Genomic DNA, 25562 nt, shown 5'->3' on the forward strand with positions numbered 1-25562 from the left:
GAAAGCATAGGGAATTGTCTTGGCATGGCCACTTTTGAATTTCTATGCGGAACAACTATTCGATACCACCTCTTTAATCATAAAGAATAATTTTTGAGAGAATCCGAGCGGTCGGCATTGTAGAATAAAATTGCCATAGAAAGGAGGCGACCGATCTGCCTATCACATGAGCGTGTGCTTGGACGATAATTTTGGATTGGCCCAATCAAGTCGAAGCCCTCCCCTGGAAATCATCGGGTATCATACCTAGACACGGTCGTCTTCTTGAGATCGGCTCCCCATCTTATCCGGTCACTAACTTAGACAAATTCGACTATGAGCGGACTCGAATGAGTTATTTCGGGCTTGACCTTTTTGGGTCGGTCCAAGCACATCAAGTCCCATCGCGGTAAATTTAGCGCAAAGAGTGCTGCAAAAAAATGTTGAATGGTACATCTCAACTAAAAATGTACAGATGACAAAAGCAATGGAACCGCGCATGTAAAAGGCTTTCGTCCGAGGGCCAACCTCCACCACAAAGTCACGATAACATCGAAATGGCTCACGTCCGTCCACACCATCTACGCTCCAAGAGAGAGAGAGAGAGAGAGAGAGAGAGAGAGAGAGAGAGAGATCGGCCTCAGCCGAAGCACTGATCGGCCGGCAACGGGCCGGGGATGTACCCCTTGTCGAAGAACTGCAGCGCGAAGACGACGGCGATCCCCAGCAGCGCCAGGTACGACAGCCCTTCCACGGCGCCCAGGAGGCCGAAGGGCCCGCTGGGCAGGCCCGACCCGGTCTTGGACTTGGTGTAGGCCGACCAGCCCACGATCCCCACCACCGCCAGGTAGCTCACGCCCTCCAGCGCGCCGATGGATCCGCCCGGGCCCGGCGGGAGGCCGCAGCCCGTCGTCTTGAGGGTGTAGAGGGACCACGCGATCACCGGGGTCGAGACCAGGCCCCCGGCGATGGCGGCCTTGCCGGCGAGGCCCACGTCCGAGTCCGGGTCGCTGGTGTCTTTGGCCATGGAGAATACCCTGAGTGGGGTAGGAATGCAGGTCTTCCCGGCAGCGGCCGTGGAGCGAAAGCGGCGGCGTTGTGATGGCGGGATGAGCCGAGCCGGCGTCGGAGATAGGAGCGACATGGTGTGGGGGTTTCGATGGTTGGAGAGAGAGTATGTTGGGAACTTCGAGAGCAATTACTGCTCTGAGACGGCGAGGGCCTTATCCATCCATTTGCTCCATGTTTTCCCGTTTGCAAAGCATGTGGCTTCATGTGCAGTGGAAGGTCATTTTAGGGAGGAAAAACATTGTTGGGTCATTAATATCATGAAATAGTTGATGGGTGTACTAATTTCAGATTTTATATTGTATAATTTAATTTGTAATTTTTTGTAATATTAATTCAATTTATTCGTTACAAACCTAATTATTTAGGATTTTTGATTGAAAGTGTACTGATTTTCAGATTTCGATGGTTAAGAAAATAATTTGACGTAAATTTATCACATGTGTATTAATTTAAAATTTTTCGCTAATATCATGTTAATAATTATTAGAGAAAAAGAAGAAAAATGATTTGAAGGGTTGGGAGTTGTGGTGTGGCTTGAATGTTAGAGATGGAAAAAAAACGAAAAGAATATATTAAATTTCTTTAACGTGTTTGTCAATAAATATAAAAAAGGTATGGTGAGAAAGAAGAAGAAAATTTTATCATACAAAACCTCCCTATCCCTTAAACCCTACATAACTGGAAGAACTTAGAGCGATTTTAGATGCACAATAAAATGACATTACCAATCTCTCACGATCGTCTCTCATGTTAAATCCCTCCATCCAAACAAGATTACGTTTTTAAAGTCCCTTTTCTTCCGACCAAAAAAATACATCCCTACTCTTCCCTCCTAATCCTTCAATCAACTAAGAATTAACTAATCTTTCCACAAATTCTCTAAGACCACGTTTGGCAATTAAGATAAATTTGAAGATAAGATAAAATTTATTATATCTTGCATTTGGTACTTGCTCAAGATAGAATAAAGTCAGATATAAGAGGGATATGAGCTAGATAAAATTATCTCATGAAGATGTGGAATGAAGGCGGATGTGATTCCTAACATTCATAACAAGAAAATTACTTTGCTCAAATAAAAAAAAAACTTACTAAATTAACAAAATCAAAATTATATTTGAATATAAATAATTGTTGAATTCTAATCAATTTTGATTCAATGATCACTTACAAACTCATTTTACTATCTTGCTTAGGCTTTGGATGGTTTGGTTTTTAGTTGGCTTTTAAGTGTTTTGGGCGGGTGCAAAAATTTAAGATTTGGAGATTGACACTAATATAAATGTGATAGCGAAAAGTGGTCTCCACCGAAGGTAAAACTCATGTATTCTCGAGAAAGCTGGGACAGTTGAAATCCCCTTGCGTTCTAACAATCCGTACATTTTCACCAATTATACTCGAGAAACGTATATAATGCTGATCATAGTTCATGAATATCGCCTTCAGCTTAATGAATATATCGACAGCTTAATGAATATACCGACGTCCATCACTTTGCAAATTGCAAGTGACAATTAGCGTAGGCTGGTACTTCCTAAAGAACAGCTCGGTGATTCTAATCTCGTTGCTCTATTCTCTTGGATCGAACGAGGCTCGAGTGGGCTGCGTTCATTGTCATAACTCATCAGACCGCATGGGCAATCCAAGCCCGATCGACCTAACAGGTGATTGACAAGAACGACATGAATAGGATCTGTTGAAAGTGATGTTTCGATCGGACATTGGTCGATGTCTTTCATGGAAAAGCATTCGAAGTAAAACATTTGGATAAGAATAATGTCGATATGTCCATGCATGGAATAGATGTTCGCGCTAAGAGCATATTTTCGAGGGATGTAACACCTCAATCAGGAGGGACATCGTTGATGTATACGAACTTCGAGTTGGAACGTGCATGTATATATATTCAAATTGAATTCGACTTCAAAATAGTCTTTCTAGCTATTAAAAAAAAACTTCAAAATATTCTAAATTCAAGCTGGAGCTGAACTTGAAGCTTAAAGGGTCTTGTCATTTAGATCATTGAGACTTCATTCCCTTCTTTAAGCATTGGCAAAGTGCGAATATCCTATTAAACAATAGTTTAACATTATTTATCTCTTTGGGTGATTCTTTGGCCGACGGTTCTATTGACATAACTTTTTTCTGTACTAACAGAATTCTTAAAAAATTAATGAATGTCAAAAAACTATTAGTAGAAAGAATTACTCTAATCCGATTTCAGTTAACTTACCAATAAATGCAAAAATAAGACTTAATGTCTTGACTAGTGCTCAATGATAGATTTAAGATTGTATTTTGATTAATTGAGTACTTTAAAAAGCCTCAATTGGATCTCGTGCTCACCCCCAGTGGAATTTGAGCATCATAAATTCGGCATACCTCCCAAAGTGAAATATCTAGGCATTTACCGCATGTCATTTCAGACGCTTAAATTGCTCAAGACTTGATGGTGCTTTTTTAAATCCTTAAATCCAATTAACCAAGCTAAAACCTTTATGTTCTTGATCAACTAATAGCCAAATCCTTCAAGTCTTGTTACTGCACTTATTTTGAAAAATTGGTAATTTGCAAGATATTTCGAAAAATCAATAAGTTTTGTTTTTCCCCACAATGCAGATTTATATTCATAACAAGTCACAAAGCAGGCTGAGCAATCCTGATCCAAACTAAGAGATTCAATCATCAAGTTGCAACTCAGAGTTTTATGCCTGTCAATAGACACCTTGCTTTGAACGTTGAGACAAATGCAAATCTTATGTCTAATCAATCTCTTGATTTGAGTAAGAATTGAGGAAGAGCTCAGCAAAAGAGGACTTATGGAGACAACTGTTCGTGGCACTCCGAAAACAGAACAAGCTCAAGTGACTTTACATCCAGGAACACTATCAACAAGATGAAACTACAAAAAAGGCCCTCCAAAGTTGCAGAGAGAGAGAGAGAGAGAGAGAGAGAGAACATACAAGTTGTTCCTTGTTCCTCTCTTCATGGGCAGCATTTGAAGAACAACAGAGTGGAGAGACCTGCATGTCCCTCTCTAGTCGACTGTGCATATAACTTGGTAATAAAACATTGTGGAGGAATTCAGGGATTGAGCCAAACCAGATTTCTCCGTGATAGCTTTTGGACTTCTTCCCCATAGCAAGTTCCAGGCACTCCCAATTGTGAATGTACCAGGTGGCGTAAATTTCCGAAGTGCTCAAATCCTAACTCAATCATCAGACCTGGTGGCAGTTGGCCAATGCCAAACTGATTCTTGATTCAAATCCTGGGCCTTGCTTGAAAGGGCAATGCAGAATCATAGACAATTCTAGCAGGAAAATGAACAAGCAGAGGACCAAAAGGATGCCAGTGACCATGCCAAGGGAAAACAGAAGAACCATCACCTATTAAGTGTTTCAAATGAGGCCTAAAAGCCTCTCTTAAATTTCGAGATTTTCCTCCCAAACATAAGATGCATCAGCTAGGATCTTCAAAGTCCTAAAGAGACCTGTTTTTAAGCTTATAAACTTTTTAGCCAAGCCACCCATGTAGACCATGCCTGAGCAAATATCTGCCATAAGCAGCGCATAACACAAGCTTTATTCTATCATTCTAATCTCTTAAGGCCTACTAATCTTCCCTCTTTCTTAGGCAACATTTTATGTGTATCATGACCACTTCTGAAAAATCGGCACACTAAGCAATGTGACCAATTTTGATTGAGCATTGAATATAGTCCATTAATTGTTTGTTTACACTTTTGCCACATCTTCTAGCGTATTAATTGTATGGATCAATCTTAGTACACCCTGCATTGCTCAAAGACATCCCGGTACTCGTACAAGTAGAGATCTACTCAAGAATGTTATGTGACCTTTTGAAGCAACTAAACTTGAAGAATATTGACTTCTAACACAAGTTGGCCTCCCACAATGTAATAATTGACAAAAGCCATATCCAAATTAAAGCCATCCATCCAGATCTCTGGCGATGGACCTTTCGTACAGTGTGAATATTACGTGTAACCCTTCCTTCGTGCATGCAGGAGGAATTTATTCCAACATTTGTAGGTCAGCTTTGATGTTGCCCATCTGAGTGAGAGAGAGAGAGAGAGAGACAGTTGCGTAAGGCATACTGACTCGACCGATGAGGAACTCCAAAGATGCAATATTCGTGGCTTTGGAATATGATCTTCCTGTATTACTTTTCAAGATCTCTATAAATGGGTACATTTGGTAGAACTACATGGGCACACAAGCAGCAAAGTAAATTTAAGAAGGAGAGGTCTAACATGAGGATGAGAGCCTTGTTTTGATAGCCAAGGATGACTTGCCTGCTTCCAGCGAGTTGATCTTCAGAAACTCATCATACAGTGGAACTGGTTGGTTGCAGGCAGTCTCCTTGGCTAGTCGGAGCATCTCTTGTCTTTCATGTTAGGTTTCTTCTTCTTGTTCAAGCGAGTCCTTTAGTTATTGAAGTCTCTATCTCCTTTTGGCACTCCATACTGAGGAAGTGAGGCCTTACATGATGAGAAGAGTCTTTTGTTTCGTAGCCAAGAATGATCTGTCTAAAATCTTACAGAGAGCCTTCACTGGAGAAATTTGAATAATAGCTCTCTGTTTGATCATGTAGGCAGTCATTCTTGACTTACTTGACAGTCTCTTCTCGTTCATGCTAGGCCTTCTCTTCTTCCTTGAATATTGTCCTTGGCTTAGATATCATCAATGGCCTAAGTTTCACTTCTTGATAGTTCTTATCATGTCTATGCCTCTTTCTTTCAATTCCATAAGAAACGTTTGACTTGGGCATGATGTAAATGTTGATAAACACATAAGAATGGATGTAATATTTTCGAACCATTAAAAGAACACTAAGTGCATGTGATGTGAACTAAGTATATTCAGTCTCCCAAGTTCCTAAGTTATTTATGTGTAGAGTGGACTAGTTGACCCGCTACATGGAATCCTCATCAAGTCATGTGTAGTTTTCTATACATATATATTAACATCTTTCTCAAGGTTTGGGTATTAGTTTTCAGCTGATTTTAAGTGTATTGGGCCGGGTGTGGAAAGTTAGGATTTGCTATGGACATATTTGAAAATAAAATGACATTTTGATAAATAGAATCACAATGATGATCAATGTGGAAGTGTGAAGTGGTCTATCAAAGGTAAATCTCATGTATGTGGGGGAAAATTACCAAAAAAGTCATAAATATATTGTGCTGATCTAGTCTTAATTTTTTTTTTCCTTATTTCTCCTAAACCTTTTGTATTTATGTCAATTCAGTTCATCCGGTTAATTTTGATCGCCGACACTGACGTCGCATTTTTAAATAATAATTTAGTAATGTTTTGAATTTTTTTATAGTTTCTTTCTCAATCATAATCAAGAAATGTCATGTATATAATTGTTCCGAGAGTTTTTATCATAAATTATGGATATCACCTTCCGATTAATGCATTCAAGAACGTCCATCCCTTTGCAATTTGCAAGTAACTCTAAGCGCGGGCTGGTCCTCCCCAAAGATTGGTTCGCTGATCCTAATCTCATTATTCTATTCTCCCAAGGCTTGAATGGCCGTTCATGGTCATGGCTTAGGTGGGTGATTGAAGCCCAATTGAACTAATGTTTGATCGATCGATCTGCATAAATTGGATCTGTTGATAGCGTGAATATGAATTCTCATATAAGACATTGTCGATGACTTGCATGAAAAACCATTTGTAGTGGATTTGGAAAAAGTAGAACATTTGGATGACGACAATGTCGGTATGTCTATGAATAGAATAGATACGAAATTCACTCTGAGAGCATGTTTCAGAGTTTATGCAATACACCAATCAGGAGTAATGTATGTGATATATATCAAGTTGATGTGGACAAAGTTTAATGAAGTTGGAATATAACATAAAAATTCAAGTTGAGTTCAACTTCATAGTAGTCTATAGCTCTATATATTCAAGCTGAACTAAACTTGAAGCTCTAAAGAATTTTGTGATTTAGAACACATGAACGTGGATATCCAATTTAAACGACAGTTTAACATGCTTTTCCAGTTGATTCTCTGGTGGATGGCTCTACCACTCAATTCCTCTTTCTTTTTTTTCTTTTTTTTTGTCGGTAGATTTCTAAAAGGAGTTGACAAGTGCTGAACACTATTGACAAATAGAGTTATCTTTACCTAATTTTTGGACAACATATTGATAAGAGCAAAAATCAGACTTAATATTTTGGTGGTTGGTCAATGGTAGACTAGAAATTTTATTTTGGTCGTCAGAGTATTTGTTTCGAAAAGCCCCACAATGGATTTCAAGTGCTAACAATTTAACGTGGCTCCCAAGTAGAATATTTGGTCATTTGCCATATACACTTAAATTCCACCAACATGGAGCTCGACACCTAATCGGAGATTCTTTTAAAACCTTGAATTTTCAATTTATCAAAAAAAAACCTTACACGCTTAATCAACTAATAGCCTATCTTTTAGCCTTGTTTCTGTACTTATTTTAAAAAATAGGTACTTTGCAAGACACTTTTATAAAAATATCAGTAAGTTATATTCTCCAATAATTCAGATTTTATTCACAAGAATTCACAAAGCGGGCTGAGCAATCCTGTTTCAAGCTCAACAAAATCATCAATCTAATAGACCCAATCATCAAGACCCCATAAGCAACAGTGTTATGCCTTTTCTATAGAAACCTTTCTTTGAACATTCAAACAAGTTCTAATCTTTATCTCTAATCAATCTCTTGATTTGAGTAGGAATTGAGGAAGAGACTCCAGCAAAAGAGGAAATACGTAGACGACTAGTCCTAGCACTTCAAGTACAGAAAAGAAAAGCACACTTGGAACACTATCAACAAGATGAAGCTGCAAAGTGGCCCTCCAAACTTGCAGATAGAACGAGAGAACATTTTCAAAAAACAACTGGTTCCTGTCTTCATCGGCAGCATTACAAAAACAACGAATGTGGAGAGATCTGCATGGCCCACCGCAGTGACCTGTCCTTTGTGGTAGTGTTAGCTAACTAGGCAATAAAAGAGCGTCGAGGACTAGAGGGATTGAACCAGACCAGCTTTCTCCATGATAACTGTTGGACTTCTTCCTCTTAGCAAGTTCCCGGCGCTCCCAACTCTGAATGAACCAGGTGGAGTCGATTTCCATATTGCTAGACCAGCAACAGAAGGATTTGGCATTAAGGAGCCACACAAGTGAGCTTGAATACTAACTCAATCATCAGACCCCGTGGTTGGCCAATGCCAAGCTAAGTCTTGAATCACATTTTGCGCCTTTGCTTGAAATGACAATGCGGAATCATATACAATTCTAGCAGGAAAATGAACAAGCAGAGGACCATCAGGATGCCAGTCACCATGCCAAGGGAAAACAGAAGAACAATCACCGCTTGCATGTTTCGAATGAGGTCTAAAAACCTCTCTTAATTTCTAGATTTTCCTCCCAAACATAAGATGCATCAGCAGCGATCTTCAAAATCCAAAAAGAGACCTTTTTTTAAGCTTATAAGCCTTTAGTCAAGCCACCCATATAGACCATGCCCGAGCAAATATCAGCCACAAGCAGCCATAATACAAGCTTTATTCCACCATTCTAATCTCTTAAGGCCTTCTAATCTTCCCTCTTTCTTAAGCAACAGGTGTGTCAAGCCCCCTTCTGAAAAACCAGCACACTAAGAAACGTGACAGATTTTACTTGCGTTGAATATGGTCCACTTGTTTAAATGTTTGTTTACACTTTCATCACATCATCTGGCGTATCAATTATATGGGCCCATCCTAGTGCACCCCGCGTTGCTCAAAGACATCCTGGTACTCACGTGAGTGGATATCTACTCATGAATGTTGTGTGAGCAGACTTTTTTGAAGCAACTAAACGTGAAGAATATTGACTTCTAACGCAAGTTGGCCTCCCACAGTGTAATAATTGACAAATGCCTTATCCAAATTAAAGCCATTCATCCATATCTCTGGCGATGGACCTTTTTGCACAGTGTGAATATTACCCGTAACCCTTCATGCATGCCCGAGGATCTATTCCTCCACTTGTAAGTCAGTTTTGATCTTGCACGTCTCTCAGAGAGAGAGAGAGAGAGAGAGAGAGGTTTTGGATGAGGCATATTGACTCGACCGATGAGGACCTCCAAAGATGTTATATTCGTGGCTTTGAAATATGATATTCCCGTATTTCTTTTCAAGAACTCTATAAATAGGTACATTTGGTAGAACTGCATGGAAACACGAGCAGCAAAGTAAATGAAAGAAGGAGAGGTCTAACATGAGGATGAGAGCCCTGTTTTGATAACCAAGGATGACTTGCCTACTCTGAACTCAGATTGGTCCGTGCATCAGCAAGTCGATGTTCGAAAACTCATCATACGGTCAAACTGGTTGGCTCCAGGCAGTCTCCTTGGCTAGTTAGAGCATCTCTTGTCTTTCATGTTAGGTTTGTTCTTCTTGTTTAAGTGAGTCCTCAAGTTATTGAAGTCTCTCACTCCTTTTGGCAATCCATACTGAGGAAGGGAGGCCTTTCATGACGAGAAGAGTCTTTTGTTTAGTAGCCAAGAATGACTTGCCTGAAATCTTACAAAGAGCCTTCACTGAAGATGACCATAATCTGAATAAGAAAGTTTTGTGATTATGTAGGCAGTCAATCTTGGCTAAGTTGACAGTCTCTTCTCGTTCATGCTAGGCCTTCTCTTCTTCCTTGAATATTGTCATATTCCTAAGTTATTTATGTGTACAGTGGACTAGTTGACTCGTCACATGGAAACGTGGTCAAGTCATATGTATTCAAATTAAACAGTATAGAACAACTCACCATGACATAAAATATATATTAAAAAAAAAACATATTTCACTCTTGACCCAATAATCACTTATAAACTCATTTTAACATTATAAATAGAGACATCACGATAATTGATGCGAAAGTGATAAGTAGTTTGTATCAAAGATAAATCTCAAGTATACTTTGATATTTTTAACGTAGACTAAGTAATCATTAGGTGAAAGTTGAAGTATGTTTTTGATATTTTTCTCCCATAAGTTTGAAGAAAGAAAAAATAAAATTCTATGGATGAAGTGTTTACTTACTTACCCAGACTCTGAAATCATTAATGGTCTTTTTAAATCATATATGATTCTTGAGAAAAGCCCCGATAGTCGAAGTCCCTTCACGTAGCAAGAATTCATACCTTGAATTCAATCATGTTTGAGAAATGCATATAACATTTGGGAATTCCTGGGAGGGTTTTTTGTAATTTTTGATGTAAAGTTTACATAATATATTAATATTTGGGACAAAATCTATGATGTAATTGAGATTTCCTAGGGCCTTTGTAATTGGGTTTTATCTTTAATTACATAAGGAAAATTTGGCAATAAAATCCAAGAAAGAGAAAGGAAATGATAAAGAAGGAGAAAAACCAACTGATAACTATGATTCTAATTTTTAAATAGCTTTATCAAAGATAACATCAAGAAATTGGATAATAGATATAACAATAAAAAGCAATGATGAATTCACTATTGATACCACAACGCTTTTTGATACAGTTTCAATCTTAATTGCATAAGAAAAAGGGTTAGTACCAACAAAATATTTTCACAATATTAAAGAATCATTAAAGTTAGCCTCATGAGACAAACTTAAAATAAGTTACAAATTGCCTGAAGCTTTAGTTATAAAAAAATCAAATGTCTTATAAAACATCTTGTTTTCTACTTAAAGATATGAGACAAAATGTGATATTGGGAACACCTTTTATTTAATTAATCCAACCATTTACTGTCACCAACAAGGGAATTGAAACACAAGCTTTGAATAAAAAGATTACTTTTGAATTTATCACTAAACCATAGACAAGAAATTTAAACATATTACAAGAGAATTCAATTGCTGAAATTAATTGTCTTATAAAAAGCAAAGAAAAACAACTTCAATATTTAAAAGATGATTTGGAATTCAAAAGGATAGAACAAAAGTTACTTGAACTGAAATTAAAAGATAAAATTGCTTCTCTTCAAAAACATATTGAACGAAACATATGGTCCACCTTGCCCAATGCATTTTGGGAAAGAAATAAACATTTGTTGGTCTACCTTATGAAGCAGATTTCACAGAAAAAAATTCCTACATAGGCTCGTCCAACTCAAACGAATCAAGAAGTTTTACAATTTTGCCAAAAAGAAATCCAAGACTTATCAGATAAAAAAAATAATTAGAAAAAGTCAATCACCCTAGAGCTACTCTGTTTTCTAGAGTATTAGATAATATTTTTAATTTTTACTTTGAATATGTTCTAGTTTATATAGATGATGTTTTAATTTTTTATACAATATAGACCAACACTTTAAAATATATCGGTATTCATAAGACATCACTCTTCCAAACAAAAATTAGATTTTTAGGATATTACATTTCTCAAGGAACTATCATCCCAATGAAAGATCAATTCTATTTGCAAAATATTTCCAGATGAAACTAAAGAAAAAACCCAATTACAAAGGTTCCTAGGAAGTCTCAATTCTATCATAGATTTTTTTTTTCCAAATATTAACATATTGTGTAAACCTTTACATAAAAAATTATAGAAAAATCCTCCATCATGGACATCAGTTCACACTAATATGATTAAACAAATCAAAACCCATGTTAAAGAAATACTTTACCTTTATCTAGCTGATTTTTCTACTTTTAAAATTTTAGCAAAAGATGCTTCAAATATAGGTTATGAAGGTATTCTAAAACAAGTAAAAAATAATAAATAATAGATAGTATAATTAATTTCTAAACATTGGAACCAAACCCAACAAAATTACTCTACCATCAATAAAGAAATATTAGCCATTTTTTTAGCAATATTGAAATTCCAATGTTATCTTTTAAATCAAAAGTTCTTCTTGCGTATTGATTGTAAATAAACTAAAGAAGTATTATAAAAAGATGTATTAAATATTGCTTTAAAGCAAGCTATATTATCTGTCTTTGATTTCGATATTGAATTTATTAATGGATTTCCAAATTATTCGCCTAATTTTCTGATGAGAGAATTTTTGCAAGAAAAACAATGTTAAAGTCTAAAAAAGACAAAGGCCAAACCATTGCCGAAACCTCATAATCATAACCCTAATCACCAAGTGTAAATCAGCTCCAAGTTTGATTAGACATAATGAAAGCTCAACAATCACCACCACTATTACTATCATCACAATCACCTCAGTAGTTGCAAATATGGTTATATCTAATCAAAGCCCAACAAACACCATTACTACAATCAATACCCCCCGGGATCTTACCCTATATCTATCTTCACTACCCACACAAGTAAAACTAGAAACTACTACATCACAACCACATAAGCCACAAACTAGAGCATAAACTCAAAAATCATTATCATTATCTCCTCCAATCAAAACTTGGGTAGACATTACTCAAAAAAATCCATCAAAACAAATTGAGATCACTCTAAACCCATTATTATTGGTTTCTTATAATCGAAATGAATCGCAATCACTTAAAGGATAACTAGTAAAATGGTCATAAAACCACCCCATTCCTCTATGATAGCAAAACCATTTACCTCAACTACTTCTATAATAACATCACAATCTTCAGTCAAATCATAATTTATCATTAAAAGCCAATATCAAGACCTCATGATAATTGAAAGAGAATTTCACCATGAAAATCTAAAAGTTTATGCAAAACATGTTTTCCTAGAAAATTAGCATTACCCACCAACTAATCTATCGAAACTACAAGCCTACTATGAATAAACCCTTGTTAAAGCCAAGTTTGTCATATTTAAACATTTTGCATCATCTGAAAACCCGAATAATATCACTCATTCAACAGCCACAATCCTCTAGGTCATACTACTAGAAATGTGAAAACCTAATCGTCATACTCAATAATGATTCGAAATAAGATTAACCACCAAATTATTATATCTACCAATTTTCACTTATTGGGATTACTAAGAAGCTTGGTCGAATGCTTTTTTCTGCCAAAATGAAGATGACCGTCACACTTGGCTTTTTTTATTTCAAAACAGATTTCAACACTAAACAATTACCTTTATGGTTCCAAAAATAGTAGTCACTCTCACTTTGGCCCCGTCACTAGCTTGAAAATCTTTCTTACCAATTTCAAACCAACCAATCATGAATCAAAATTTTCAAATCTCATGCATTTTTCATTAATTTCCAAGTTTCCTGGGTAATTGCCTACGAACTTGATTATAATCAGGCCCCTTAGTCTTCATATATCCCACATGATTCAAAACTAAATTGTGGTACAATTGCAAATTCACAAAAACCTTTTTGAGAAATTAGTTCTAAATTGATTAAATCGGCGAAATCACAAATCACATTATCACAAAGTTATTAAATTTTTTCAATAAAAATCACTAGCTCAGACCCATTTGGCTGCCATTCAATTACCAGAAGAATATCACATTGAATTGGCAAAAATCAGTTTGAAATTACCAATCACCAAGTCCAAGTTTCTCTGATGATGATCAATCCCATCATGGTGCCAATACAAATGAAGATGATTGCTATGGCATCAACCTGTCAAATGAGGATAGAGACCAGTAGAGGAAATTACTAATTACTAATTACCAAGAGAGACAAAGACCGAAGAAGACAAAAAAATGGTTTTTTTTTTAACAACACCATCATTTTTCATTTGAAGAGAAAAATCTGAAGATGCTACTACCTTAAAGATGCTGCTGTTGAAGATTCATCCAAGACTTAAAAAAAAAAAAAAAAAAAAAATTGTTCACTTCGTTGAAGCTTGTTAAAGTTTTGCCTATAAAAGGGAGAGCGGAATAAGAAGGAAGGTATCGCTTGCTTTTAGTTCACTTCCGCTCTTATGATCTTGCCTTCTTGCATCCTAAAAACCTCCTTCAATCACGACCCTTTCATTTTACCCTTTGAACACTTATATCCTCTTATAATCACTTTTCAAGCACTTGTAATCACCCCTTGATTACTTGTAATTACTTCTTCAAGATATTTCCAATCACTTGTAACATCTCCAATTATTTGTATTAATTGTCAATAAGTTTTCTATGACTCAATAATAATGCACCAAGTTTTGGTTGGTATTATCAATTCATATTATTAGTCTTCTTTTACTTGTGCTTTAAGTGGGATCTCTACTCAAGCATGGGCTACCGCCCTTGTAGAAGGTTACATTTTTTTTTTATTACGCATATCAATAGGATCTCTGCTCGAATGTGAACTACCGCCTCTGCGTGAGATCACATTGTTAATTTAATTACTTTCAATTACATTTCATATCATTTTATGATTGAAATCATAATTAGCTTAATTTTCATCTAGACTTCATTTCCTCACTTTCTTCATTTCTTATTTATTATCACCATAACTCTTGAATTAATATACTTTTTATTTTTTTTGGTAACCCAGGGAACTCCTGTAAGTTGGTAAATCCTGGAGTAGGTAGAATCACCACCACCCTTCCTGTCGGGTAAGTAGTGGGTTCCTTTCTAATAAGGCAGATGATGTAGGGAGTCGAACACTGGACCTCTCGCGAAAGGAACAAGTGCTTAACCAACTACGCCGCCGCCACAGATGGTTGAATTAATATACTTCATATTCGATAACTTCATAAAATTCGTAGATTTCTACTATTATATCAGAGATATAGAACCTATAGAATTTTTTCACATAATAACTAGATCAAACAAACATAGACGTTTAGATTGGATCACTAATCACTTAAGAATTGTCTATATATATTGAAATAACTCTATGTTCATTTCTTATTCTTTATATAGAATCCCAAATCCTGAGGGCTATACATATATATAATTGTTCAGAGAGTTTTTATTATAATTTTTTAATTTCGCCTTCAGCTGAATGCATTTAAGAAAGTCCATCCCTTTGCAAATTGCAAATAACTCTGAGCGTGGGCTGGTCCTTCCGTAAGATTGGTTCATTGATCCTAATCTCATTATTCGATTCTCTCAATCGAAGGAGACTGGAATCACATAGGTGATTGAAGCCCGATTGATCTAATATTGGATCGATCGGATCCGCATGAATTGGATTTGTAGATAGTGTGAACACGAATTCTCATATGAGACATTATCAATGACTTGCATGAAATATCATTCGTAGTGAATTTGAAAAAAAATAGAGTATTTGGATAATTACAATGTCGGTGTGTCCATGCATGGAATAGATGCGAAGTTCACTCTAAGAGCATGTTTTAGAGTTTATGGAATACACCGAACATTAGCGATGTTTGTGATATATATCAAACTGATGCAGTTAGAGTTTGATGAAGTTAGGATAGATGGGTACATAAAATTGAAGTCGAGTTCAACTTCAAAATAGTCTATATTTCAAGCTGGAACTGGAATTGAAGCTTAATAGATTTTGTGATTTAGACCATGGAAGCGTGGATAACCAATTTGAAAGACAATTTAATATTATTTCTTCGGTCGATTCTCTGGCGGACGGTTTTACCATTCAATTACAAAAGTTCAATTTTTTCTTTTTTGTGTTATAAGATTTCTGAAAATTGTGATGATTGCCGAACACTATTGATAAATAGAATTATCTTCACCTAATTTTTGGACAACATATTGGTAAGGGAAAAAGTCGGACTTAATATTTTGGCGGTTGGTCAATTGTAGACTAGAGGTTTTATTTTAGTCTTCGGAGTATTTGTTTCAAAAAGCCCCAATAGGATCTCAAGCTTGGCATCAATGGATTTCAAGTGCTAAAAATGCGATGTGGCTCCACAGTAGAATATTTGGTCATTTGCCACATACTCTTAAATTCGACCCATAGGGAAGCTCAAGATGTGATTGGAGATTCTTTTAAAATCTTGAATTCTCAATTAACCAAATTAAATACCTTACATCCTTAATAAACTAATAGCCAATTTTTAACTCTTGTTTATGAACTTATTTCGAAAAATTGGTACTTTGCAAGATACTTTTATAAAGATATCACTAAGTTCTATTCTCCGATAATTCAGATTTTATTCACAAGAAATCACATAGCAGGCTGAACAATCCTGCTACGAGCTCAATACAATCATTAAGTCCCCAGTAGCAACCCAGTTTTATGCCTTTCTATAGACACCTTTCTTTGAACATTCAAACAAATTCTAATCTTGATCTCTATTGAATCTCTTGATTTGTGTAGAAATTGAGGAAGAGCTTCCAGCAAAAGAGGAGTTATTAGACGACTATTCCTAGCACTCCAAGTACAGAAAAGAAAGGCACAACAAACGGGGGAATGCCTTTCCTCTAAAGACAGAAAAAGCCAACTGTAGTAACCAAAATGAAGCTGCAGGAACACTATCTACAAGATGAAGCTGCAAAATGGCCCGTCAATTTTGCAGATAGAAAGAGAGAACATCTAGAAAAAGAAAGCGGTTCCTGTCTTCATCGGGAGCATTACAAGAACAACAAATGTGGAGAGACCTGCGTGGCCCACTGTAATAACCTGTCCTCTATGGTAGCTAACTAGGCAATTAAACAGTGTTGAGGAATAAAGGGGTTGAACCAAACCAGCTTTCTCCATGATATCGTTTGGACTTCTTCCTCCTAGCAAGTTTTGACGCATTCCTGATAGTTAATGTACCAGGTGGAGTTGATTTCCGACTTGCTTGATCAGCACCAGAAGGATTCAGAATTAAGGAGCCACACAAGTGAGCTCAAATCCTAACTCAGTCATCAGACCTTGCGGTTGGCCAATGCCAAGCTGAGTCTTGAATCACATTCTGCACCTTTGCTTGAATTTACAATGCAGAATCATAGACAATTCTAGCAGGAAAATAAACAAGGGAGGACCAACAGGATGCAAGTCACAATGCCAAGGGAAAACAGAAGAAAATCACTTGTTACATGTTTCAAATGTCGTTTAAAAACCTCTCTTAGTTTCAAGATTTTCCTCCCAAAGTTAAGATGCAGCAGCAGGGATCCTCAAAGTCAAAAGCGAGACACGTTTTTAAAGCTTATAAGCCTTTAGCCAAGCCACCCTTATAGACCATGCCTTGAGCAAATATCAGCCACAAGCAGCCATAATACAAGCTTTATTCCACCGTTATAATCTCTTAAGGCCTATTAATCTTCCCTCTTTCTTAGTCAACAATTTAGGTGTATCATGACGCCTTTTGAAAAATTGGCGCACTAAGCGATGTAACAGATTTTTTGCTTGAGTATTGAATATGGTCCACTTATTTAAATGTCCGTTTACACTTTTGCCTCATTGTCTGGCATGTCAATTATATGGGCCATTCTTAGTACACCCCACATTACTCAAAGACATCCCGGTACTCATACCAGTAGAGATTTACTCGTGAATGTTGTGAGAGAAGACTTTTTTGAAGCAACTAAACTAGAAGAATATTGACTTCTAACGCAAGTTGGCCTCCCACTGTGTAACAATTGACAAATGCTTTATCCAACTTAAAGCCATTCATCCATATCTCTGGCGATCGACCTTTTTGCACAGTGTGAATATTACAAGTAACCCTTCCTCCATGCATGCGTAAGGAATTTATTCCTCCATTTGTAAGTCAGCTTTGATCATTCCCATATGAGAGAGAGAGAGAGAGAGAGAGAGAGAGAGAGAGAGAGAGAGGAGGGAGGGAGGGGGGGGTTCTAGATGAGGCATATTGTTTCGATCGACCAGGACCTCCAAAATGTCATATACACGGCTTTGGAATCTGCCTTTGTTCCTTTTCAAGCCCTCCATAAATGGGTGCATCTAATAGAACTAAATAGACACACAAGCAGCAAAGCAAATGAAAGAAGGAGAGGTCTAACATGAGGACGAGAGCCTTGTTTTGATAGCCAAGAATGACCTGCCTGCTCCGAACTTGATTCCTCCATGCATCACCGAGTCGATGTTCGAAAGCTCATCACAATAGTCGAACTGGTTGGTTCCAGGCAGTCTTCTTGGCTAGTCAGAGCATCTCTTGTCTTTCATGTCAGGTTTCTTCTTCTTGTTTAAGCGAGTCCTCAAGTTATCGAAAGTCTCTCACTTCTTATGGCGCTCCATACCGAGGAAGTGAGGCCTTGCATGATGTTAAGAGTCTTTTGTTTAGTAGCCAAGAATGACTTGCCTGAATTCGTTCAAAGAGCCTTCGCTGAAGATAATCGTGAACCTATATATGAAGCCTCGTGCGATCATGTGGGGAGTCATTCTTGGTTAAACTTGACAGTCTCTTCTCGTTCATGCTAGGCCTTCTCTTCTTCCTTGAATATTGTCCTTGGCTTTCCTCCATGCTATGTTTCGTTGATTGCTAAGCCCAAGAAGGTTTGTGAAATTCCTTGGTTTCGTAGATTGATTTAGAATTTTTTTTTTAAATAATTGATTATATCACTTTAAATAATAAGTTAATAAAAATATTTTCATTATCTATGACAGTTTATGTCCAAATATTTTTGTAGACGGTGCATATATTTTTCGTTCATTCATTTTTATAAGTGACATAAGCGATCAATTTTAGGAAAATATTTTCCAAATCATTCATTTTTTTTCAAAACAAATGCACCTTAATTCAATGACAAAAAAATAAAATAATTAATCATGTCTAGTATGAAAAGAACCGACTTGCAAATGTATGGCATTTTGATGAAAATTAAATAATTTCTCCCCATATTCGGTGCAAGTGAAGATGGAATGAGAAATCAACTATCTGTTTCATGCAATCTTCGGTCGTAGTTCACGTGACATTCAAGAAAGAAATCTTATGCATCATCGATATCCCACGTGGCATCAATGATAAACTTTATAAAATTCAAAACAATGCCTTTAAATAGTTGCGATGCATAATTGTCTTCTTACCAGAGTGATTGGCCCGAAAAATGCTCTGACTAGCCAGTCTCCTTGGCTAGTCAGAGCATCTCTTGTCTTTCATGTCAGGTTTCTTCTTCTTACTTAAGCGAGTCCTCAAGTTATTGAAAGTCTCTCACTTCTTATGGCACTCCATACCGAGGAAGTGAGGCCTTGCATGATGTTAAGAGTCTTTTGTTTAGTAGCCAAGAATGACTTGCCTGAATTCTTTCAAAGAGCCTTCGCTGAAGATAATCATGAATCTATATATGAAGCCTCGTGCGATCATGCGGGAAGTCATTCTTAGATTGTGCGTGTCCTTCACTATCTTGGCCAGACGGTCGCAAATCCCTTGCACGTGCCCGCCGACTCGTAGCGGCAATCCATCAAATCGGTGGTTGACATCATATGAAATGAAACGAAAATTAATCAAAATCGAGGCCCGAAATGGAAAATACAAAGAGGAAGGGGAAAACGCGAGACCGTGGCTAGAGAGGACTCATCGTCGGGGATAATCGCCTCGCCAGCGGACGTGGGCTCAGTGGAATCGGCCGCTCTTGCGACGAATGTGAGCTTGCGAGTCGCCTATCGTCGGCCGAGATGGGCGGCCACAATCGGGCGTTGATGGTGCAGGTGGAAGAGAGAGGGAGCGTAGCAGTGGCCGCAGATGCTGAACCGACCCTAGAATGCGAGGAGCAAAGAAGAGGGCAGTGGCGGAGTCGACGAGAAGAAGGCACAATATGTGTTTGGCCTTGGGTAAGATGAAAACATGTTTATCGCCTTGTTTGGAACTTTGGAGTTAATGTGTTCCAGGGTCGAACAATGTTCCGACCCTGACCTGACCCAAAATATATTTATTTGCTTGTTTTATATATGTTACCCAAACAATATTAAGATCTGAAACATGTACTATACTTGTTTCGTGTTCAGGTCATGTTTGGGTTGGGTTGGATCGGGTTGTTGGACACTCCTAATTGGCAGAATTGCAGTCGGAGGTTAGACTTACTGGACCGGCTACTCGATGAGGATTGTATGAGGCGTATTTGCAACATTCATACACATTCCAGCTACTCACTCTGCAGAAACCGAGTCTGATGTGATTGGGGAAAAATGGGTACAAAAACGTTCTGTAAAAGAAGAGGAAGGCCTATCTTTGTAAACAGTTGCCTCGATTTGCAAATGCATCAGGCGAGTTTTGGAACAAGATGTCATGGAGTTTGAAAACTCATGAGAGAACAGCAAGTATTTTCGGTGGCATCTAGCAGTAGAGGCCGCCTTCAACGATGCATACTGGCAATGCCGCCAACATGCCTGCTCTGTGAAACGACGATGAATCTTACGGCGTTGGGCGGGGTGGTGGTTTTGCGGTCGAACCGATTCGAGAAACGGATATACCCACCTTCTTGAATGCCCTTCTGCTCCCTGTCGATGGCTTTCCTTCTGGCTTAACATTTGCATCCTATTTCCACTCTGCTTTAGGTACCGAAAGGTTCAAAGAGAACAACTTCTCCCAAAACTCTTATGAACGATTGATGAGAATCCCTTCTCTCCCCCCAACATCTACTAACCATGGAAATCAAAATCAGTTCAGTTCACTCTCCTCACCAAATAAACTGACCTTGCTTAATTTCCGCTGGCGGCATAAAGTCCTCGACCGACAACCCCCACACGTTGAAGTCCACCTCCTCGATCTTCCACGTCTCCTCGATCTCCCGCTTGTGGTTCGCTGACTGCTCGCCGTACCTGATCACCGTCACGGTGGTTTTTCCCCGGTGCGCAATGTTGACCCCATCCACGTACCTGTACTCCTCCATCACCGACTCGGTGCTTGTCTCCCAGAAGACATCCGCGTCCTCGCCCTTGGTGGTCTTCATGCGGAGCAGCCGCGAGTCCTCAAACTGTATCAGGAGGCCCGACCGCTGGCTGAAGTAGCCCCAGATGGTGTGGTGGATGATGTCAAAGTTGGGGCCGCTCTGCGCCTCCCTGACCGCCGGGCTTGTCTCCAGCTTGAGGATGAAGCAGTCCTCGTCGTTGATGATCTTCTCCCCGATGCACATCGCGTCTAGGAACAGGTTGGCCGTCGATCTTGGATCTAATCCCTTCACACAAACAAGTGAAATACCACGGTTAGGATCATCGCAACTAGGATAGGAGAAAAAACTAGGTATGGACGTGAAATTATGTCCGCTGTACAAATTATTCACTGTAGATTGTTGACATTAATCTGTCCTATATTGCACAATCACTGTCCAAAACGTCATGAAAAACAATCTGTACCTGAAGGAATCGCCGCAAGGGCCGAGGCGGCCCTTTCGAGACCGGCATCTGCTGGTTCGAGGAGTGCCGCCACGAGAGCTTGCCGTTGCTGCCGCAGCTAACCTTGCAGCCTGAGACGACGAGCTCGAGGGTCCAGAGGTCGGGGTTCTTCTGCCACAGCACGAACCCCCCAGCCTCCTGCGTGCTCCGCGTCTCCACGCTCTCGTCCCCTTGGTGGAACTCCGACGCGCTTATCTTCACTTGGCCGGTCGCGCACATGCTGTGCACCGCATTCACCGCCTGCTGCCCTCCCGTCGCCGCTACATACTGCTGTACTATGTACTTCGCCGTCGATGCTTCCTGCAAAATGATGTACAGGGGTTAGGATGTGAATCAGGATGCACGAGATCGTGTGCAACGGTGAGATTTTCACATAAACCCGACTCGTGAAATCAACGAGTAGACTCGACTTGGCTGTGATCAAGGATCACGGTCTAGTCCTCACACACGAGATGATCTCAATGGAAAGTCCATCAATGTATAACACGGTTGTACCATTATTTGATCTCTGTGATGGAATACGATTGAATAGACATTGTCGCGCTTGCTTATGTCACCATTAAAATGACTGGAATAGAACGTTAGGTCTAGGTCACATTGCTCGATTGAACAAAATTTCATTTCACGTGTCAATGTGTTGCGTTGTTATCTCCAAACGACCAATCTAATCAAGTACATAAATAGAGAGAAAAAGGTTCTCACGTACGATGGAGCCATCGCGAATGGGGCGGTTCACGGGGTGGTCGAGCTGGACCTGGAGGGGGATGAGGGGCGACCCCACGAGGTAGAGGAGGAAGCGGAGCTCGTTGATGCGGGCGGCGATGACCGGGGACGACCACTTGTCCGACGTCTGGGCCTTCATCCACGTCAGCATGTTCTGCATCCGGAGCGCGACGCTGCTCCCCATGCTCGTGAACATCTCCTCCGGGATCGGCACCTCCAGCACCGTCTCGAGGGCGTCTTCCCGGTCGACGTTCGGGCACAGCCTCCTCATCAAACTCCTTTGCATGTGTAATCTACCCCCGGAATCGAAACCCCCCCGGAAAGAGGAATCAACAAAAGAAGGAGAGGAGAGGACGGCGGCGGCGGCCGCGATGATTTGTGATTATGTGGAAACGGGTTCAATGATGCAAAACGGGAGAGGCGGAGGGAGGAGGAGGTTATGGTGTTTATGTATGTACGCATGTACGAGAAACGAAGTCAAATGTGTCTATGGTTGGTGAGGGGGACATTGGAGAATTTTCTTTGTTTTGATTTTGGCTTTTTGGTGCTTTGGAGGCTGGCCTTGGTCGTAGGTGTCGTGTGGGCACGATTTGTTCTTGTCGGAGTTACTAAATTTGGGGGGTCCAATTAATCCTTTTTTTTTTCTTTTCTTTTCTTTTTTTTTTTTTTTGAAAAATTTCACTTTGCATAGTTAGAATTGGACTGTTTTTCGAGAATTTCACGGAGATATCAAGTTGACTTTAGTTGGGGTGGACATACATCTAAAAGCGCTCAACCGATGTCAATGAATTTTAACGGTTTCTTCAATTACTTTGAGATGATGGAATGATTATTAAGACAAGCGAGTAACGGGTGTTCCAAAATTAAAAAGTTACCTTTGTCAAGATTTGCATCACGGCTGCGCTATCTTAAGACATAATCGTCAAATTGATTTGACGTGGAAGAGATGGAGCGCTCCATGAAATGAAAGCTGGTTTTCAATGAAGTCTTGAAATTAGAATAAGAAAAATGGGAGTCCGAGCATATTCAAATTCTTTGCAAATAAAGTTACGTGAATAATACAAATTGTCATGATTTAATATTACATTTAATTTGCGAAAAATAAATACTTTAGAAATATTTCTTAAAAATAAATATTTTTTTTTTTAATTTTTAAAAATAATTAATTGATAAAAAATATCTTCATTACAACAATTTATGTCTGAAAATATTTTTGTTTATGATATTATTTTTTTTAAAGAAATATGAATTATCGCTTTTAAGAAAATATTTTTTAAATTATCTATTTTTATAAAATAAATAGAGCTTGAGCGATGAAATTTTTCAAATTAAATATTCTAGATATTTAATCGTTCAGGACCTCAGCTTTTGACTTTCGTTTCCTTCAACAGTGGTGACAGGGGTGAAGATGCATGAGAAAACCAAATTCACCCTTTTCAAGAATAGGCTTACTATTGAGAACATAGTTGATTTGACGACACAAACTCCTATATATTTTCTATTTTATTTTCAAAGAAAAAGCCATTGGAGGATTTTCTCTCCTTTGTTCTGCTTATAGGTCGAGCACGAATAAAAACCATTGTCGGTGCTCGAGTTAATATAATATGTTTTTCTTGCTCTATACCCGTTTATACCTTCAATCCGTTTACATTTAAGCGATCCCGAGATCCGGATGAAAATCCAAATAAACTTTTTAATGACTTTCTTAGATTCGAATTTGCCATAGTCTAGGACATATTAAATCAACAACATGAAAATCAAATGAGCCATTAAATTAGATAGGATCTACATGATCTAATAGTTCATGTGAAGCATTTTGACATATGTTTGGAGTACCCAAAAAAATGCTCATTGGCAAATATGTTGTTTGGAGTTGATAGAAAAAACCAAACACATTCATTAGGGAAGATCCCCAAAAGAGATCTCAAGTCCAAAACCAAATATATTTATTATCATATTCAATTGGATTCACATTCACTCAAAAGTTTAAACTAATAAGTTATAGGACAATTAGAAATATTAACTATTTTCCTCACACAATTAACGCATATATCTCAATGATCTCTTCATCATGTGTGAGTTGACTATTATCTTCATGTCTGGTTTGTTTCTCCAAATCGAACCCTATAGGTTGCCATAGGGACTACGTCCATCACCTGGAAACTGGGTTGGTTACTATATTTATTCCTTGAGAGATTTGCTAAACATTGGAACAAATTATGGGCCTACCAATATATCATTGGCTCTAATATCACCGTTATCTGTTGGGAGGACATAATAGAAGTGCGAAAACTGCGTTGGTCAACAGATCCATTCTTTGATATATTCACCGAATATAGAAATTGGAACGCACAAACCTGATACTTTCACGTATGGAGATCTTAACATATTTAATTGAACTTACATTCACTCAAATATTCAAACTAATTAGTTATGAACTAACTTGAATATATTAACTACTTCACACCATAACAATTATTTGATATGGAACTTTTCAAACACAATTTTGTATCTCAACATATGCCATTGCCAGGTATGAGAATTGATTAATGACTTCAAGGCTCAACACTTTAATTGGTAAGAATATGAGGCTCAGGCGATCTCCACTCCTCTCTCCCCCCCGTTCCTTTTCTTTGCGAGAAATACTCGACACACTAAACAGCACATCAAGATCGAGACACTTAAATTAACTCGTGGGATATGAACGGATCTTTTGATGATCGGGGTTTGAAACATGAGATAGTGGATTCGTTTGACATCCAATATGACAGCATCATCATCTGATAAATCAATCTTTGTAGACTTTCCCAGGATGGATAGTAAATCTTCTATGGCATACACCTATCTATGTGCTCATGTTGCTACTGCAACTTCAACCGAAGGAAAACGAAGAAACCACCTCACTCTTTATGGAGCCATAGGAGCCATTTACTGAAGCACTGGCCCGGAAAGTAAAGAAAAAAAGGGGAAGGGGCAGAAAACCTAAAGCTCATCTCAATCTAGGCCCTCAAATGCAACTAGCAGTTTCAAAAATTCAAAACCGACCCAAACGACAAGTGGTCGGGTCTCAGTCATGAGCCATGAGATTTAGTAGACACAAGGCAAATCTGACTGACTTGGGTGCGATCAGAGGGCCAGAACAGTGGAGACACAGAAGAATAAAAAGCCAGAAAAAGCCTTTTGACGAGCACCGCCAAATGACCATTGCCTCTTCAAAAGGAACGGAAAAGAGAAAAGGAGGGAGAGGACAATTGCCTGCACAAAATGATTTTGTTTCCTTGGATGCTCCCCACCACATATTTCCTCCACATCTTGATTGCAAAAGAGGAGGAGAAAAGCTTCTTTTGGATTGACTTCTCAATGCTGTCTTCTTCACCTCTCCTTTGAAGAAAGAATCTCGTCTCTCCACATTTTCAAAAGCCAGGTCCCTTTTGGGTTGTCCCAAATTTTGGCTGTGGAGTTGTTGATGCTAGGGTTTGGGGAAATTAGAGGAGTGATGAAAGGAGCGGCCTTTTGGCTTCTCTCTTTTTGACTGCCCCCGCCGATTCCGAAAGCTTTTCAAAAAGAGAGTGATTTGAGGAGCCTCGAACAAGGGAAAAACGGTAAAATGGAAGTAGAGTGATGTTTATATGTACCTGA

At 38.5% G+C, this 25562-nt stretch overlaps 2 protein-coding genes across 2 annotated transcripts; both read right to left on the bottom strand.

Annotated features, from left to right (window-relative positions):
- Window positions 1–410: 410 nt before the first annotated feature.
- Window positions 411–17669, bottom strand: LOC104419760. Its single transcript, XM_010031515.3, has 2 exons — window positions 17645–17669; window positions 411–1153 (listed from the first exon to the last, which is right to left on the bottom strand). The coding sequence occupies exon 2, from the start codon at window positions 1121–1123 to the stop codon at window positions 620–622; it is 504 nt and encodes a 167-aa protein (XP_010029817.2). The 5' UTR covers window positions 1124–1153; window positions 17645–17669; the 3' UTR covers window positions 411–619.
- A 2770-nt stretch (window positions 17670–20439) lies between these two features.
- LOC104420798 lies at window positions 20440–22194 on the bottom strand. The gene is made up of 3 exons (XM_010032579.3): window positions 21907–22194; window positions 21162–21500; window positions 20440–20983 (listed from the first exon to the last, which is right to left on the bottom strand). The coding sequence occupies exons 1-3, from the start codon at window positions 22192–22194 to the stop codon at window positions 20486–20488; spliced, it is 1125 nt and encodes a 374-aa protein (XP_010030881.1). The 3' UTR covers window positions 20440–20485.
- Between the last annotated feature and the right edge of the window lie 3368 nt (window positions 22195–25562).

The sequence above is a fragment of the Eucalyptus grandis genome, chromosome 9, assembly GCF_016545825.1.
Source record: "Eucalyptus grandis isolate ANBG69807.140 chromosome 9, ASM1654582v1, whole genome shotgun sequence".
NCBI lineage: Eukaryota > Viridiplantae > Streptophyta > Magnoliopsida > Myrtales > Myrtaceae > Eucalyptus > Eucalyptus grandis.